Below are 19,429 nucleotides of genomic sequence, written 5' to 3' on the forward strand. Positions count from 1 at the left end.
AGCAGATGCTTTTATCCAAAGTGACTTACATTTCATTTTATCGGTTCATCATGTCTCTGAAATGGCATCCTCTTTCCAGGACTTGCAACTTAAATAGTAGAAAATGTGATATAGCTTACTGTAGTTAGGAGTCCATGACAATCGCTCACAACATTAAAGAAAAAGAGACGATTACTCCCTATATTTTATAAATCTACATTTACAGCAAAAGTTTAGTATATAGATGTATAAATATGAAATATGCTCACATATTTATTATACTTAATTATGAAAACATGAACAAATATGTTGAAAACCCAATTCGATCAAAATATATGTATATAAAATTGATTTCCTAAGTAGTTCTGTCACAACAAAGCTCAAGCTTTATTTCACACACCGGTGAGACGAAGTAGAAAGGGCTTTGAACTCCTTATAGATCAAGGTTGTATGAAGTGACATCAGATAAATTGGGCAATCTTTGATAAATCATTAAGGAAACTATGAAAAATATTGTGACACTGAATTGTGTTTTGTTACTACTTTCATCCATGTTCCCACAATACTGTCTGGTTTTCCTGTTATGTTCTCTACAAAACAGGATTTGTTCATCCTCAGAGCACTTAAAGGTTCGAAATCAAGGCAATTATCACCTGTATTAATGATGTAACCACTGAGACATTTGCACAAGGCCCATCTTCAGGTACCTTCGAAGTAAAGCCCCAAACAAGCTCCCTCAAAATAGTTTAAACTTAATTTAGTACATTTTTAAAACTAATTTACAACTGAGTTAATAACAATAAAATTAAAAAAAAAAAAAAGATAAAACTGCCTCTCAGTATTGCTTTATTGTTACAAAACTAAAATAAAAACCTAAATATATATTAACAACAAAACAATCCAAAGAAAAGGCTGTCATCCAAAGATTCAACAAAACGGAGTCATCTTCTGAAACAACGAAACACACCCTTCTAACAGTGTGCTTCATCCACCCAGCCATTGTCTTCACACAAGTGCCAGGTGACCCATGGCCCACATTTGCTTAGGTGATCCACTCTCTGTGGATTGGAGGTCACATATTTGCATACAGAATATTTCACAGGATACTGGGATGAAAACATTTTCCTTGTTCCTTTGACTATAACTTTTTATTGTTTGGTGCTGTATTGACTTAGTGATATTTCTGGTATTAACTTTATAAACAGTGATAATTATTTCTTCATCATGGCAAGATAAAATGTTAAGTCAAGCAAAAGAGCACTTTGTGTGTTTTTTCTGTGCCTAAAATGTCAAGTCATTAATTCAATTTCCAAAACTCCTATTCATCTTTTCTACCTCCTGCCAGTCTGACTGACAGGTCTCCCACCACCAACTCACAATCGTCCAAGACCCTGCCTTCGCGGTGTTGTGTTTGAGAACACCGGATTGGCCGCAGGTGTATGTACACCTGTCTCCAAAGCGTCTGTGCCAACACGCGCAACTCTAAATCTTCTGCAAACAGTGGCGCTGTCCACAGGATCGCAGAGTACGGTTGAAAACATGTCCAGTATGCAGGCTGCTGTTGTTGTTGGGTTTGGAGTGGGTGTGATGCTCATCACTCAAAGTGGAGATCCACTGGAGGCAGTGGGCACCAGGTACCACCTCGATACGCGTCTCCCCAGCGCAACGGGACGGGCTGTCCTCTGTATCACTGCCGTTTTTGTTACCCTGTTTGCCATCGGCTGGCTGTACCGACTGTTCTTCTGTCCCCTGGAGCTGCTCCGATCGCCTGATGATGTGGGATATATCGTCGAAAATGGTCGCACCAAGGCGCAGGCAGCCAACCAGGTCCGCCACAGGAGGAAAGTCGGAGATCTGCCTCCGGTTTACCCGAACGGCTGGTTCCGGGTGCTGGACTCCCACATGCTGAAGAGAGGCGAGGTCAAAAATGTCTCTGTTCTAGGTATGATTTCACCCTTTTTTCTGCGTTAAACTGACTAAAGTTGAATTATTGACGTCTATTGTAATCGCCTAAACGATGCAGGAATATTGGGCAAAATAACACTTGCTCTCAATCAATATGCGACCAAAACATTAAAAGAAATTAAATAAATAAGGCATGCATTCTGCAAAAACAGAGCAAGAGTGTCTCAGTGGGTGAAAGTAAATCCAGTTATGTTGATCAAGGTAAGGACAAGCTGTGTAAGTAGTATTAAGGTTAAGCAGAGTAGTAAATGTTATTTAATGTTGGAATATGGTGGTAAATACAGTAAGGAAAAAGCCACAATGATAAAATTGTATTAACTTAAAGAGCCTAACACTAAAAAAAAAAAAAAAACCAAAACCATTTATTATTCTATAAATTACATAGACTTAATCACTATTGTTTGTTTTTGTATGTTGTTGGACATGTCAGTACATTAACATGTTATTTTATAAACCAAATAATCTCCTGCAAAGGAACAGGGGCTACAAGTTATGTATATTGGAAAGATATACAACATTTCCACTCTGTAAATAGTGATATTCAAATAGGGAGTACCACAAAAATGTAATGAGTTGTGTTTCAGTACAGTGTCTCAAAGTTGGGCGATCATTTGAGAATTCTTGGTCTTCTACAATTCTTACTAGAAACTGACTTTAATGTGTTTCTCCTGGGTATTGAATAAAAATCTGCTGAATGATGTTGCTTGTATAGATTCATTTAGATTTTGATGAGTTAGTACACCATTATGAAATAAGTAAAACGGGTGATTGTTTTCTTTTTTTTTCTGTTTCCAAATGAGCAAAGAGTTTCATTAAGTTTTGTCATTAAGTTTCTTTTTATGATGTTGTAAAACAGACGTTGAATTAACTGGCAATGTACCAAGTACAGAGTACACACCTAGACTTCATATTCACTTTCAGGCCAGCAGCAGCAAAAAACAGGATTAAAAAGGAAAGAAATCCCCGCGGTTTGGGTTTGCATAGACTGAAAGATTTATTTTATAATCAATATTAGAGTCAAAGCTTCTGTCTAACTGTTAAAAATGTCAAAATGATTTTCTGTCAGTAACTATCTTTGATCTGTTGTTGGGTGAATAGTGACACTAACTCAACTGTGGTTCAGCAACAACTTTTCGTCCTGGGGCATTCAGAATTAAGTTGACTCAGTGTTTGTCAGAGATCTTAGGTGTGAAAAAGGTGTGCTGCATTTCCAAATAGTACATCAACTAATTATAAAACCAAGTTACACAAACCAGCTCCACAGCATTCAGTAACAATTAAATAGCCAAGTTTTCAGTGTCAGTGAGTTTAAACTGAGCACGTACAAGATTTAACAAGGGTTTCCAATGATTATCAGACTATATTCACAACACTAACACTGCATTTTCAGATAAACTTGAAACTTATATCAAAGCTAGCACAACTTTAGCACTTGAGGTGGTAGTTTTCACTGCTATTTAATTCTCAACCCTGAAGCTTCAGTCATTGCTGCCCTCCCTTAGTTTGGACTGTTGTAAGACAAGCCCATGTTAGAGATTACCTTCGCTATGTATGTACATTTCACACACAATGGCCATGTATTTACCAGGTAAGGTGCTTGGCAACGTTTTCTTTATGAACAAAGCCTTAAGCATCTTATAGAAACTAAGACCTGCTTGTTTGACCTACAGGTGCCCCGGTGGCAGCTGCTGTGGTTACTTACAACAGACTTGGTTTAATTGCACCATTAAATAAGTCAGCTATTTTTTGCTTATTGAAATCTGATTAATTGAACTGCAAAATATCAGTTTTTCAGAGCTGAAGGAGTTGCCTTACCACTAATTGTTTTTTTGACCATTGGAAGCAGTAATCTACATGAAAATCCTTTATTTTAAAAAAAAAAAGAAAAATGAACGTATCGTTTTATCTCGCTTGGTTGTGTGGATGACATTCTGTCACAAAGACCTGTATCTAATGATCAGTAATATAAAACCCTCATGACTGACAGCGCTTTCGTTATGCCACATGCTTGTCTTTGTGCTGTTTGGAAAGCCGCCGCCCAGAGTTTGAGTTTATTTCGTGCTGTGATTTAATCAGATCCGTTTCACCTTTTCAGTTGCTTTTCCTCGTCTAGATATGTGAAGAGACTTTGATCTCTTCTGAGATTTACTTTGAGTTTGAGTTCAAAAAGGTTTCAAAGAGGGTGCGGAGCTTTCATGTTTCTGTCACATCCTGTGCAATACATTGACAAACAAACTGCATGTGAGAGGTTTTATACTTGAAAAAGATATCCACAGGGTGACACCTGTGTAAGATAGGACAGAGATGAAGCTAATGGCTGCTAATGGATATCAGTAGCTCTTTAATGGCCTCTAAATTCAATCTACAAAACAATTTCTACATGTTCTCCATAGGTTTCCCAGTAATTGCTTCTTTGATTAAAAAAAAAAAAAAAAAAAGAAGAAAGAAAAAACACCCAACAACAATTAACAGGTATTTGTAATTTTGATACATTTTCTAATTATTAAACAGCTTACTTAGGAGATATGCTAAATTATCTGATATGACGTTGGAAATCTTTGGGTGATTTATGCATGCTATTTTATGTTCCTCATGGACACCATCATGGAAGCATTTTAGAGATCATAAGTGTGAGACAGTGTGAGGTAATTACCAAAAAACAGAATGTGCTGGGATAATGGATAATGCAGACTATGTAAAACAGGCTTCTTTCCTCCTTCAGTAAGCTAAAGTGTAATATTTTTCTGCCTTTTTTTCTTTTTTTTTTTTTTTTTTTTAGATATATTCAGTTTCCTCTCCAAACCCCTGAAGAGCAAGTTGTCTTTATAACCTCTGACATTTAGCTGTCCCAAATTCTGCTGACCCAAATCAAAGCTTCTGTGCAGGGTCTGCATCCGCATCCTGCTGGGAATTGCTGAAGTGTGTTCTTCCAAAATTTTCTCTGCAGCTATGCAGTGCCGTGTCACATTTCATCTGAATGGACCTAAAATTAAGCAGAACTGAGTTAGACATTATGTGCATGCCCTGAATTTAACAGCATCCTAAAGAGAGACGAGTCTTTCACTCCATATGTGCGTATAGGTTGCTTTTTCATACCCTTAATCCTTTAAAGTTCACTCTAAAGTTAAATAAAAAAAACTGGAGATTTTATTTTTATTTTTCTCTGTACAATATTAATGAGAAACAGCATTGGTTGTTAAAAGAATGGTTTGGATGCCACTGTAATGAGAAGCGCTTTAAATCATTTATACATTCTTGATTCAGGTTCAAGATATGACAGCTTTTCACTTCTCAGTTACATAACAACACCTAACTAAAAACACTTGTGTTACTTCCTTGTTGGATTTTGGAACATTTTCATTCGTTGGTTAACCTGAAGCACAAATTTGAAAAAAAAAAAACAGCCTTATAAAAAAAATAGTAAAATATGCGAACCAGAGATGGATAAATAAGCATAGTAATACTTCCTTAATTCCAAACAAAAATGACTTGTGTAGAGGTGAAATAAAAACGTAGATCATGAAAAGCACTGTTTGACTATATTGTCGGATTTCATTCATTGATTATCTGAATTACTTTGCCCGATTGAGGGTTGTGGGGAAGCTGGAGCCTATCCCAACAGCTTTTGGGCGAGAAGTGGGGTCCACCCTGGACAGTTCGCCAGTCCTATTGTCGGATACATTTTTAAAAATTAATGCAAGAGACGGACAAATGATCAGAACCAGCCTGATGATTCATACAGGCTTTAGTTGGTAGCCAATGTTTATTAATTCCTCCATAAAACAAGGAATAGTGGTCTTCTTACCTTGAGCTGCATTTAAAAAAATGCAAAAACACAGAAAGACTTGATATGAAAATTTTTAAGACTGCGATTCTGTAACATAGCAAGACTAGCATTCATTGGATCACAGTAAAGAAGGAAATTAGGTAAAGATCTTAATTACTTGTGCACACATCTGTTCTTTCACTGTCTGTTGAGGTTTTACTTTTAGTTTTTCTGCTAAATTAAAACAAAAAAAAAAACAACATTAATTTAGAAAGTTTCTATTCCACAACTTGTTGGCCACACATTGACAAAAAGAATTAAACTCATCTTAGATAATTCAACTGGACAGTTTACATTATAGAGCTTTACATAAATATGTAAAAAATTCTCCAGTCATCATTAACTTCTATTATATACACTTTTCACCATATACTATTTTATGTAAAGAATTCATTTGATGGGAAGGCCAAATTTTAGTTCTCAGATTTTAATACAGTAGTATAATATAATTTTGTTAATAAATGATTACTGGCAGCTTTATTTAATAGGTGGTCTGTAATTAATCCTTCTAGGTGAACAGGTGGCAGTGTTTCGGGGTCAGGATGGGAAGGCCTATGTGCTGGATGCCTACTGTCCACATCTGGGTGCCAACCTGGCTGTTGGAGGGCAGGTGTTGGGAAGCTGCATAGAGTGTCCATTTCATGGTTGGCAGTTTCGGGGGAATGATGGGAAGTGTGTCAAAATCCCCTACGCAGAAAAAGGTATGAATGACAACTAATGTCACATTGACGGTCATTTTATTTAGCAGCAATCTTTTCTTAGAAGAAACCACTTGCAATACCAGTCTTAGTGATATAAAATGTATGAATATTAAAGAAAAAATATTTGAAAGCTCTTACAGATGAGTATGTAAAAAATGTGTATTATATTGGACCTTTTCTATGATTTGTTGTAAAAATACAATTTTATGATACAGATTTAGATTTATCCTTTAGTGCCAGAGTTTGCCAAGGTCCGTTGTTGGCCCACTTGTGAGGTCAACCAGCAGATCCTGATTTGGTTTCATTGTGATGGAGGAGAGCCACAATGGACTGTTCCAGAGCAACAACAGATTATTGAGGGCCAGTGGGTCTATCGGGGGAGAACTGAGCATTTTATCAATGCACATATTGAGGTAGGTATTAGGGCTGGGCGATTTATCGGATTTTAATCTCAACTACGATCTGGGTTTTCAATGATCATAAAAATAAAAGGGTGTGATTATTTTTCTCTTTGCAGTTTCCTCTCCTGCCGTCTTCAGCTGCTAATCGAGCATCTCTGGCATTGCAGCGCTGTGCTGTAAACTCCTCCCACAGCCGCTTTGCTTTCATTCAGACACTGTTGCTAACTTGGCGACTTTCTCGCTAAATCTGGCGACTTTTTTTGTTAAAAGCGACAAATCTAGCAACTTTTAATGGAGTTATTAGAGACTTTTCTGGTGTTTTGGTGACTGACTTGAAGGCACATATTGTTCTGCAGTTACTGTAAGGAAGGAGCAGCGGGAGCCTCTCCCGTCCTAAAGCACTCCCAGGCGGCCAGTCTCAGTCGGCTCCGGCTGCAGGTCAATGTAGAATAACTGCAGTAGGTTGTGGAAGTTCACCTAAACATAGTTCATACCATTGTCAGTGAGAACTGGCTGCATTATTTTCGTATACATAGTTCAGCCAGTTAAACACTGTAATATCCCTCCCTTACGGGGCGTTACCATAGCAACGCGTTAATCAGCTGTCTTTTAACAGATGAATGAGAGAAACGTGCTGCAGCCTGACAGCGGTTGTTTGGCATAAAACGTACATCGAGGCCAACGTAAAATAGTTCCTAAATAAGTGGTAAAAGCAGATTAAACAACTAGATTAAACATTAGACGGTTATCATGCGCGACACGGAGTCGAGAACACCACGACACGCAGCGCTGTTTAAAAATACTGGATAATTGTGTTAAATAATCGAGATCTCAATTTCAGTCAAAATAATCGTGATTATAATTTTTGTTATAATTGAGCAGCCCTGGTAGGTATGCATGTGGATAGATTTTTTGTAATGAAGCAGCAACATGTGTTTTAGCTCTGTGAGAGACTGGGGACGTGGGTGAAAGGGGGTAGTTGGAGGATGTCATGGTCTCCAGGGGACTTAGCTAGGGCACGTCACCATAGGTGAGGCAGCACTGACCAAACTTGGGCGAGTGTCCGGGTTCGGGTTAGGTGAACCACCTTGGTGGTAGGCAGGGGTCATCCCTGCCACTTTTTTTTTTATATTACATGTGATATTAATGTATCTTGCCAGACTGACAAGAATGTCTTGATTCACAGAAGTAAATCTATCTATCTATCTATCTATCTATCTATCTATCTATCTATCTATCTATCTATCATCTATCTATCTATCTATCTATCTATCTATCTATCTATCTATCTATCTATCTATCTATCTATCTATCTATCTATCTATCTATCTATCTATCTATCTAATTACTTAATCTCAATTAATCAAATTTTAATTAGGCCTCACTTTTTCTTTCATCAAAAAGCCTTAGCAAAAATAAAATAAAATAAAATAGAAAAAAATAAAATAAAAAAAACCAAAAATAACTAGTGCAGTTCTCAATTCACAAGATGTTATGAGAGCTTCAGCTTTTGTGCTAAACAGTGTTCAGGGAAAACACCTGCAAATTGCAGTTGTTGTTTGTTGAACTATCACTTTTATTTCGCAAAATAATGCAATGGAAACGCAGCTATAGATTCAACAAGGAAGAAACATTCCTTGGAGATTTTCCTCCATACTGACATGACGCATCACACAGTTGCTGCACATCATGATGAGAATCTCCCGTTCCACCACATGCCAAAGCTGCTCTGTTGGATGTAGATCTGGTGACTGTGGAGGCCGTTGCAGGACAGTGAACTAATCCCAGCAAGGTTTTTAGCTGGCTAACAGCATGACTTAACTTTAGCCTGCCTACTCCTGTTAGCTGGTTAGCTGCTGTTTGCTCCATGGGTGCTCAGTTAGCATTTTTCTGCATATTTTCTGGCTCTTTCAAGACTTGTTATGATGAGTCTCCATGGCAACGAAAGCTTGTTTACAATCAGGATCAACTAATTATACTCTCCCAAATCAGGATTATCAGCGAAACAACACATCAAGTCCCGAAGGAGTTGAAAAGAAAGAGAAGAGAAGAGATCTATCTATCTATCTATCTATCTATCTATCTATCTATCTATCTATCTATCTATCTATCTATCTATCTATCTATCTATCTATCTATCTATCTATCTATCTATCTATCTAATTACTTAACTTCAATTAATCAAATTTTAATTAATTAAATTTTAATTAGGCCTCGCTTTTTTTTCCCTCAAAAAGCCGTAGCAAAAATAAAATAAAATAAAATAGAAAAAAATAAAATAAAAAAACCTAGATATAGGTATATATATATATATATATATATATATATATATATATATATATATATATATATATAGAGAGAGAGAGAGAGAGAGAGAGAGAGAGAGAGAGAGAGAGAGAGAGAGAGAGAGAGAGAGAGATATGATGCATCATGACAAGAATGACTTCTTTTTCATACCTTTAGGAGATCCCTGAAAATGCAGGAGATGTTGCTCACCTGGATCATCTGCACACCCCGGGGATTGTCAGCGGAGTTGATTTGCGCTTCACCAACAGCAAAATCTGGGCGTTTTTACGACATGACTGGAAGGTTAAAACCTTTCTCAGCAATATTTTGAAATACTATTTTAGTTTCAGACACATGATTATCAGACGTTTGTTGCTTTTGAACTTTATGCCTTCTTTTCAGTGCCTATGATATTGTAACATTATATTTCTGTGTCTGAATATTTCTTTATGTTTCCTCTGCTGTTTTTTTTTCCAGGTTCAGTGGGAACCAGAGTCAGATCCTAACGAGCATTGCTCGCAGATGGTGTTGAAACATGCGCTCACTGTGTTTGGGTACCACCTGCCTGTTCTGGATCTTCACGTTGTGGCCCGACAGGTACACTTAACATATAAACAGTACTATAGTTACACAGTTTATTTCAAGATAACTTTACTGTCTCATATAGGCAGCCGAGATTGCAAACAACAATATAGACATGGTCAGATTATTAGGCTCAACAAAATACATATTAAACTGAACAAAAATATAAACACAATTTTTGAGTTTGCTTTCATTTCTTGTGAGCTGCACTCAAAGATCTAAAACACATCAAAGAAGATTTCTTTAAAATATTGTTCACAAATCTCTCTAAATATGTGTTAGTGAGCATTTCTCCTTTGCCGAGATAATCCATCCCACCCTACATGTTTGGCATATCAAGATGCTTATTAGACAGCACAATTATTGCACAGGTGAGCCAGAGGCTGGCAACAATAAGTGCAATGAGTGCAGCTCAGGAGAAACGGGAGCAAACATAAAAGTGCTGTGTTTATGTTTTTATTCAGTGTATATAATGGGCAGCGAAGATTTCCTAAACAGATAAGATATGCGACCCCAATAAGTGAAACAAACAATGGGCTTCAGTACAACAGGTCATGAAAGCAATCAATGCAACTCAATGCAAATTTTAGTAAACTACATGCAGTTCAACATTTTAATGTTAGATGGGATAAAAGAAACCTTAAATCTTTATACTCCTGATGACATGGCATCTTCATCTGATGACCAGAGGACTAACCAAAACAAATTCTGACTGGACAGATCATGCATTTATGACACACCCTTGTATATTTCAGGTGGGTCCTGGACTGGTGTTTTTGTATTTCCACCACAGTTTCTTGGGCCAGGGCATAATCATCCAGTCTGTGACCCCTGTGGAGCCTCTGCTGCAGCATGTTTCTCACACCATCTTCTATCAGTCTAACATCCCAGCGCTGGTGCCCAAGTTCTTGCTCAAAGCAGAGTGTGTGCAGGTGTAGTATGACCTTATCTCCTACAGCCACTGGTACCGGAACATAGTCTGTCTTATATGCTTCCACCCCATTTGGCTGTATTTGGGTTTCAATTTTATTTTACTTTCTTTATTTTCACCCTTTGATGTTTAGTTGCACATTTGGACAAACCACTTTCTGTCGTTTTTTTTAATTTAGTTTTATTGACTTTGCCTAATAAGTTTATTTAGTTTTATAAATTTACTTTCATTTCTATTATTTAATGTTATAAATTTGTTCAATTTTTAATTGTAGCTTATTTTATCCTTACTGTTTTTTTTTTTGGGGGGGGGGGGGGGGGGGTTGTTATGCCATTATAAAGAAATTAAAGCATTACAGTTTTTTTTAATGATCATTTTTTGGTGTATACATTTAAATATTTATCTGCAGTCAGCTAAAACTTCAGAGAAATGCTGATTCAGAGGGATCATTTGATGCACTTATCACCTCCTCTGATTTTGGTTTAATTCTTCTGACGCACTTGGCACCAGAAGTAACACCACAGTCACAGAAGATGTGCAAATAGTTCTCATTAAGCCTGCTAATTACATAGTGGTGAAGAAACACAGTCCAAGTTGTGTTTAATAAAAAGGAAAACTAACATGCTGAAAGAGAAAATACATCATCTGACTTCTGAATCTCAGCATCTTCAGAAGGGCCCGAATAAAAAAAAAGAAAAGAGAGAAATTCAGCAAAAGTTTACTTCATTCAGTTTACTTTCTTTCTTGATAAAAAGCTGTGATATACTCCCTTTTACAGATAATTATTTTTTTCATGTATTATTGACATTAAAAAAAGATTTCACAAGAGACCAAGAGGAGTTTCCACTGAAATGTCAGATCTCAGCAGTTCATGAAGTCACTGTGGAGTGACATTTAATTAACAACATTTCACACAGAACACTCCTGCTGCTAAGTTATGATAATGTATGCATCTAGACAGAAAGACAGTCATTGCACTTCCTTTTTGAATGATTTTACAACTATTTAAACGATGCAGTATGCCGTGCTTATTCATGTAAATCGGTGCTGTCTGAAGGTCTCATCAACGCTCCTGTTCTCCAACATGTCCTGATTTTGTTGTGTGCAGTTTGAGCGCGACGTGATGATCTGGAACAATAAGAAATACATCTCGAAGCCTCTCCTCGTGAAGGAAGACTCTACCATTCAGAAACACAGACGCTGGTACAGTCAGTTTTACAGCAAAAACAGCCCCCAGCTGCATTATCAACGGGACACTTTACACTTTTAACCTCCCTGAGCTGCAGGAGGTGAGTTCAGCTGAGAACGTGTCAGATCAGGGCTGGCACAATGCCTCAAGCGGCCGAGGCCTTGTGTGTTCATGTAATGAGGGTATGCATCTTTTTATATGAAACCCGAAGCCATCCCTGATTAAAACCTTTAAGCTCCTGTTCCTGGCTTTGTCCAAGCAAAGAATGTTAAACCTTATAAATTTAAACACCTGAAGTGCACCTTACTGAGTGAAAAAATCCTTAAATGTGACCTATACATAGATAATACACCGTACTTGTGTTGTATAAATATATCTATATATATATATATATATCTATATATATATATATATATATATATATATATATATATAATTGCTTTGTATGACATGTAATGTTTTTGTCGCTATATTTGAGTAAATTTAAACAAAAACACATTCCTCTCTTATTAACTTCTTTCTTTGCTTTATATTTAACACTGTCACTGTGTTTCTACGATATTTAAATAAATTAAAAGGAATCTTAAAAAAAAAAGCAAAAATTTGTGAGTTAGACCGTTTCCAGTCACATTTGAAGGAAATAAAAATAGGCTGTGCCGTGTTGCCAGGGGGTGGCGTTGTAAGGCTATGTTGTTCTGTGGCTCTACTGTAGAAGAAGAAGTAATTATCTTAACTAAAAACAAACCTTGATGTGGAAAAAATAAACAACTGTAGTGGATATCCATAACAGGAAAACAGAAAGAACTTTTCTTGAGGGTTTAATTTAAATGATTAGAATATGTAGTTTATTAAATCAGTTATTTGTTTACAGAGACAAAGAGAAGTGAGAGCAAGTAAGGGCATGTAGAGAGGAGGAATGATGGCTATATTTATGAAAAGATGCTGAAGTTGAAGGCAGAAAGCAAAGAGGAAGAAGAAAGAAGCAATGGGGTTAGGTAGAGGTAGATGATTCGCAGTGGAGACACTTAAAAGGAACGGCTGAAAAGAAAAAGAAGGAAAATCAGAGTTTGTTGCCAGTTTTGACCAAAACCAGCAGGTGAGTCTCTTAAATGTAATCTTTACTGGGCCAGATGTGATATGTAAAGCTGTTTTCAAGTATTGATGTGAAACAAAAAACAATTTAAATGAGAGTACAAGACATTTTGTACTTCAGGATGATTTATTTAGGTTTTTCTTTTGGTAATCACTGTTTCTAATAACCTTTTATTGGATTTTTGTGGGATAGAAAGAATCACATTTTACTGATTTTACCCTCTGCTGCATGAAATATAAAAAAATACTTTTCACATACAATGTTTTAATTTTACAGACTTGTACAGAGACACTTTTCTTTGTAATATTACTTGACTTTTTTATTTATTATATGTATTCTGTAGAAATTTTGACAAAATAAAATATTGTTATATTTATATCTTAGAAATATTCTATAAAAATGAACTAGTGGCAATCTTGTCCTGTTTATCACTGAGGGATACTTAATGAGTATATATGAAATGTATACTATATTTAGTTTATTTTTCAGTTAGTGGCAGTGTGTTGGAGGACTCTTTAATGTCCACTGACGTGACCAAATTGCAAATATACCAACCTCACTTATGAATATACTCGAAAACACCTTTTTTATGCTGTTCTAAACTCTGGAACTCGTTCCCACCTGAGATTCATAATATTGACTATTTTCACATCTTCAAATCAGCTGTTTCAGACTATTAACTCACTTTTAGTCCAACTCTACTGTCCTCTCTTCCTATATGTTGATTTTATCCATTGTTGTTTTATCTTTTTTGTTGCAAAAAGTCCTTAAACTTCCTAAAAAGAGAGAGTAAAAATGTGGTTTGTGCCTCATGTTAGCTTTTTTTCTTAGCATTTCCCAGCTAACTCAGGGACAAGCAGTTAATGATTTATTTTTTACCTGAATTGATTTTTTAAAGCATCCTTTACCTTAAAATCGCACATTTCTGGACACACTGGTGATTATTTTTAGTATATTCAGAACATATTGAAGAACCTGTTAGAATAATGTTGTGGATTGAAGCTGATTTTGTACCTTTTATCTTGTTTTGTTATTTTCATTAATGTTTTTTTCATAATTGTAAATCCTTGTTCAGGTTATTTTTATGTCAGATTTGCTGCATTTCTTTGAAGCTTGTTTTATGTACATTATCCATTCCAGTAATAATGTAATAATATTACAAGAAATAAATAAAAAACAATTTGAACCTTGGGAGACTGAATTTTCAGAGCACATAGTTATGGTAGCCTGTAAGTATCATTGCTTTTTGTAACAGGCTTCCTGTCATCCTAATTTGGTTTAATTACTTTATTTGCAATCAGATGGTATTGAAACAATTTTAACTAGAAACAGCTATTATTGAAATAATATCAACTGTGAATGCCAATTTATTGAACTATACTGAATGATTGAAATTAAAGTACAAGAAATTGAAAAAAAAAGCACAACTGACATTTTTGCTAATTGCTCCACATCAGGATCAAACCCATGAACTTTTGTATTGAAGCACACTGACTTACTCATTACGCCACTAGTACTCTTAGTTGCACCTTGGAAAAAGCATTGAAATTTTTTCCAATTGGGATGAGAATGTCTTTTTTTTCACTTCCAGCAGGGTGTAATTAGCGGGATTGCAAAAACATGTGCAAGGTTCAACTAAACTGAAGATGTGAAAGACTTTTTTGTTCAATGTGAAAAACTTTTTTAACGTGTTTAAGATTTATCCAAGTGTTGAAATTTTGCAGGGAGCATTTTTTTCTTTTAACAAATCCTTCATGTTTAACTGGGACATTTGTAAATAAATTCCTTTGCTCCTTGAAGTGCACAACCGAGACCAATAGTTCACATTGAGCAGCCTGCAGAACTGCACGCCATCACACAAGCAACAGCCAACAAACGACAATGGAGCTATATGTTAAATGCTGCATTTTAACCCGTGCCTTGTATGCGTACCTGTGTACGGATGCACAAAGTGGACCAATCGCTGACTTCCGTTTCGTCCAATCACTGGAGAGGATTTTAACATTAGGCAAAAATGTGAATAACTTGAAAAGTTTACATGTTAGAAAGACCAAAAGTCATAGCACATACACTACTCACAAAAAGTTAGGGATATTTCGCTTTCAGGTGAAATTTATGGAAAATGCAATATGTTCATGCTACAGTGATATAATGTCATAAAAGTAAGACATTTAAGTAGAAGGATGTACTACTGATTTCCTCATCTCAAAAAATTCATTCAACACAAAAGGTAACAACAATGGTAGTTACACCACAACAAAAAATTTGAACGTCTCAATATCTCGTCATGAGCCCTTGAGCATCAATTACAGCTTGACAACGACGTCTCATGCTGTTCACAAGGCAACTTATTGCCTGCTGAGGCATGGCATCCCACTCTTCTTGAAGGGCAGCCCTCAGGTCATTGAGGTTCTGGGGTGCAGGGTCTCGAGCCTCTACACGACGGCTCAGCTGATCCCACAGGTTTTCAATGGGATTCAGGTCTGGAGAGAGTGCAGGCCATTCCATTTGAGGTACACCAGTCTCCAACAGCCGTTCCCTGGTGATGCGGCCTCGATGAGCAGGAGCATTGTCGTCCATGAAGATGAAATTAGGCCTGTGCAGTTCATGTAGGGGCACAATCACTGGATTAATGATGTTATTCAGGTAGTATGGGCTTGTCACTGTACCATTCACAAAGTGTAGGGCAGTTCTGTACCAAGTGGACACCCCTGCCCACACTGTAACACCGCCACCACCAAAAGCTGGCCTGGTGACAACAGTGGCTGATGCATAGCGTTCTCCCTGACGTCTCCAACATCGTTGCCGGCCATCATTTCTGCTCAGTGTGAATCGACTTTCATCAGAGAACAGCACTGAGGCCCACTGGTTCCTCGTCCAGCGTAAATGCTCCCTGGCCCATGCAAGACGATGATGCCTGTGCCTGGTGGTGTGGTCAGGTACCCGTGCAGGTCGTCTAGCACGCAGACCACGCTGATGGAAACGGTTTCCAATGGTCTGACGTGACACTTGGGTGCCTCTCACCTCTCTTAAACGTGCCTGGAGTTGAGTGGCATTCATCATCCGGTTTCTCAGGGCAGTGTTCACAATGTAGCGGTCATCAGCACGGGATGTGGCCAAAGGACGTCCATTTCTAGGCCTTTCTGTGACTCTTCAAGTCTCTCCATATCTCTGTTGCAACCTGCTGATGACACTCTGTGACACTCCAAGCTCAGTGGCCACTTCTGTCTGAGAACGTCCTGTTTGAAGCATCGCAATGGCAAGGGACTGTTGTTCCATTGTTAGGTGTCGTCTTGGTCTCATGATGTCAAAATGTGAACAGCATGATGAGGACAACTGTTTAAACACCAGCTCTAATTGAACCAGGACATTTATTGGTCAATTCAAGGATCACACACCTGCCGTGATTTTTGCCGTTAAGCTCCTTGTTAGAGAACAGCAACTGGTGCAAAATTTATTGAAACATTTAACAGTTGGACATGTGCATTTAAAAGCTTAGAGAAGATCACATTAAGTTCACCTGTACAGGTTTGAATGCATTTTAGGCTTGTTGTGAAATTTCACCCAAAAGCTGAATATCCCTAACTTTTTGTGAATAGTGTATCTCCTGAACGAGCTGAACAGTTGGACATTTGAATGGTTGAAGTGAGGCAAAAGGTGTAGGAGGAGTAGCGTGCCAAACATTTTGCAGGAAAGACAATGGGGACGGGAACTTGATGAACCGGAAACTGCAAACTGGTGCAGAGCTCCGAAACCCTGTTGAAGCAGTTTTCAGCTCATTATGCAAAAACCGATCAATCGCAGAGCTGAAGTTTTGCAACGTCCAATGAACAGTGGGTTCAAAAGACTTTCATTCAATCACATTTTGCAAAATGTTAAATATCTCAAAAACTACAAAGATTTGAAATGACAAAAGTCATAGCACACTTCTCCTGAAGGAGCTGCAGGGTTTAAGAAGTGAATGGTTGAAGTGACTTGAACGGCGCAGGAGGAGTAGCACGCCAAAGTTTGGTGGAATAATAATAAAAATGGCCGAGCAGGATCTCGATAATGGGAATGCCCCCATGGACATTCACATTAATAAAGAATCGGATCTCAATTACTGTGAATGCCCAATGGGTATTCACATTAATAAACTTAATAAACACAGAATACATAATCAAAAAAACGTGTAGAGTTTGACCTCTTGTCTCAAACAGTAGTGTCACTAAAAGTTGTAAAATTGTGAGATGCTACTGTGTCCCAGGACTCCCGTTTCCAGGTGGACTCTGACCACAAACAGGAATATTGACGAGTGAATACAACAAAGTAGAAATGGATAACCACCAAACATGAGGAAAAAATTTTTGGTACCCTTCAATCAATGAAAGAAAAAGTCAAAATGGTAGCAGAAATAACCTGAATCTGAAAAAAGTAATAATACATAAAAATTCTACTAAATTTACTCAGTGAAAGTCAGACATTGTTTTACAACCCCGCATCAATAGATAAAATATATTTTAAAAAAAGATATATATATATATATATATATATATATGTATGAAAAAAATAAACTCATGTAGCAAGCTTGGACAAAAATGATGTTCCTCTTAACTTCATATTTTGTTGCTCATGTGGTGGTTCCTGTTCCCTGGTGGGCGTGGTCGGCGTCTGACAACTGGAGCACACCTGATCTGTTTTCGGCAATCAGCGACAGCATAGTTAAGACTATCCAGCTGTCCAGCGGCAGATTGTTGATTGTCCTTTGGTAAACGTCTCTCGGCCTCTGCTTATTCTGCTCCGTGCACAACTCCAGTCAGTAATCTGTCATGTGCCTTCCTTCTCTCAGAAATTCAGTCTGTTATTGCTACCTGCCCATCTACCTGCACGCTCGCTCCCCTGCTGTTTGCCAGTCCGCCAGTCTTCCGAATCCCTGCTGGAGAAATCACCAGGATCTGGAGAGACCAAATAAAACCTTTCTCTGGAACGCCGACTGTGACCGCTCTTTGGATCCAACTACCCCCCTCTTACAACAGCACAACCTTTAGAGGGGATCACAGCAGATCAAACGTTTCCTGTAATTGTCCTTGAGACTTCTGCACCTCTCAGAAGGTATTTTGGCCCACTCTTCATGAACAAATGGATCTTTATGTTGAAGCCACATTGGTTACATGGTGTTCAACAAACGATGAAATGACCATTAGAACTTATGGAAACGATAATAAACAAATTGAAATACATGCAAATGCCGTAAGACAGTAAAATGTATAAATACAGAAATCTGTATTTTACATGCATCTTTAACACCAGAACAATGACTCATACTGTTTATTTTTGTTTTTTTTCCCCAAGCAGCTTAAATTTTTAATTTTGTTTAATTAGATTTGGTGCATAAAATCCAGCTGTCTGTGATGATGATGATGATGCTTTTCGCATCAATGTTAAAAAGCACAATATCTTATTAATATCATATGACCTCCCCATTAAGCCTCAATATTAAAATGAATTTTTGCAACAAGCTAATCTACAAATGTAGATGTTTTTTTTTTTTTTTTTTTTTTTTTTTTAGATATATATAGAATAAATCTCTCCCCTCAGCTCCTACAGTGCTTAATCATGCATTTCTGAAGTAGTGAAAGCTTTTCGTTGTGCCAAATACGTTAGCATGTTAAATTGAGCAGAACGGTGAAAAGCTCACCGTTCTGCTACTACTTAGTCAGCTGCGCTTCTCCGAGGCTCATGGTATTGTAGTACTACTTATCTGTGAAGGTAGTGAACTTATCTTAGTTTGTGATGTGAGATAATCTGCTTGTTAAAATGAAGCATCAATAATTGAGCCTCTTGAGCCTTGTTCAGGAAGAAAGTAGAATTGTAATGAGGAAAGATGAAGTTTTGAGCCTTTGTTAGGGTTGCTTTGCGTGTATTGTTATAATATATAGTATGGCTAAACAAAAGCTTTTGAAGCTGACAGTTAAGATGGCGTTTAACAGTCACCTGCCAGCTGGAGAAGAGTCGATCGTCGCTGATCTGTAAGGCAATGGGGGAAAAAAAAGGGAGCTTAAAACCAAGAGGATGGGACAGCCTTGCTCCCTCCCTCCTCGCCTCCAGCACAAACATCAGGACAGCCGTGATGAGAATCACAAAGTAGAAGCACAAACAGCAACAGATGGGGCTGATCAAAAGACATCTGTTCCACAAGAGTGGGGTTATTGCCGGCAGTAATCGGCCTGGCTGCAGTGGAAGTGTCAGGAGTTTGTGCGGCGACAGCAGTCGACACAAGCGCTCCATCTGCAGCACCACGGTGCTGTCATCACAAACCATGCCGGCAACACCAGCTGACCTCCGCGCCCCTTCTGTCAAGAGACTGTCCCACTTCCACAGTGGAGGTTTTAGAGGAAGAACAGCTTAGTGGAGCAGCTTAGATGAGTCAACACCTGGTTTTTACACAATGCCTTAAAATGTAGATTCACAGTAGCAGAAGCAGATATAGGAGCTGC

At 37.6% G+C, this 19,429-nt stretch overlaps 1 protein-coding gene across 1 annotated transcript; it reads left to right on the forward strand.

Annotated features, from left to right (window-relative positions):
• Positions 1–1,518: 1,518 nt before the first annotated feature.
• On the forward strand, positions 1,519–11,941 carry LOC306768073 (cholesterol 7-desaturase nvd; the record flags this gene model as incomplete). Its single annotated transcript, XM_079256286.1, has 7 exons — positions 1,519–1,921; positions 6,283–6,471; positions 6,706–6,884; positions 9,336–9,461; positions 9,636–9,755; positions 10,496–10,672; positions 11,780–11,941. 7 exons carry the CDS (start codon positions 1,519–1,521, stop codon positions 11,939–11,941), a joined length of 1,356 nt encoding a protein of 451 aa, XP_079112412.1.
• Positions 11,942–19,429: the final 7,488 nt, after the last annotated feature.

This window comes from Telmatherina bonti (assembly GCF_933228915.1).
Source record: "Telmatherina bonti genome assembly, chromosome: 17".
NCBI classification, from domain to species: domain Eukaryota; kingdom Metazoa; phylum Chordata; class Actinopteri; order Atheriniformes; family Telmatherinidae; genus Telmatherina; species Telmatherina bonti.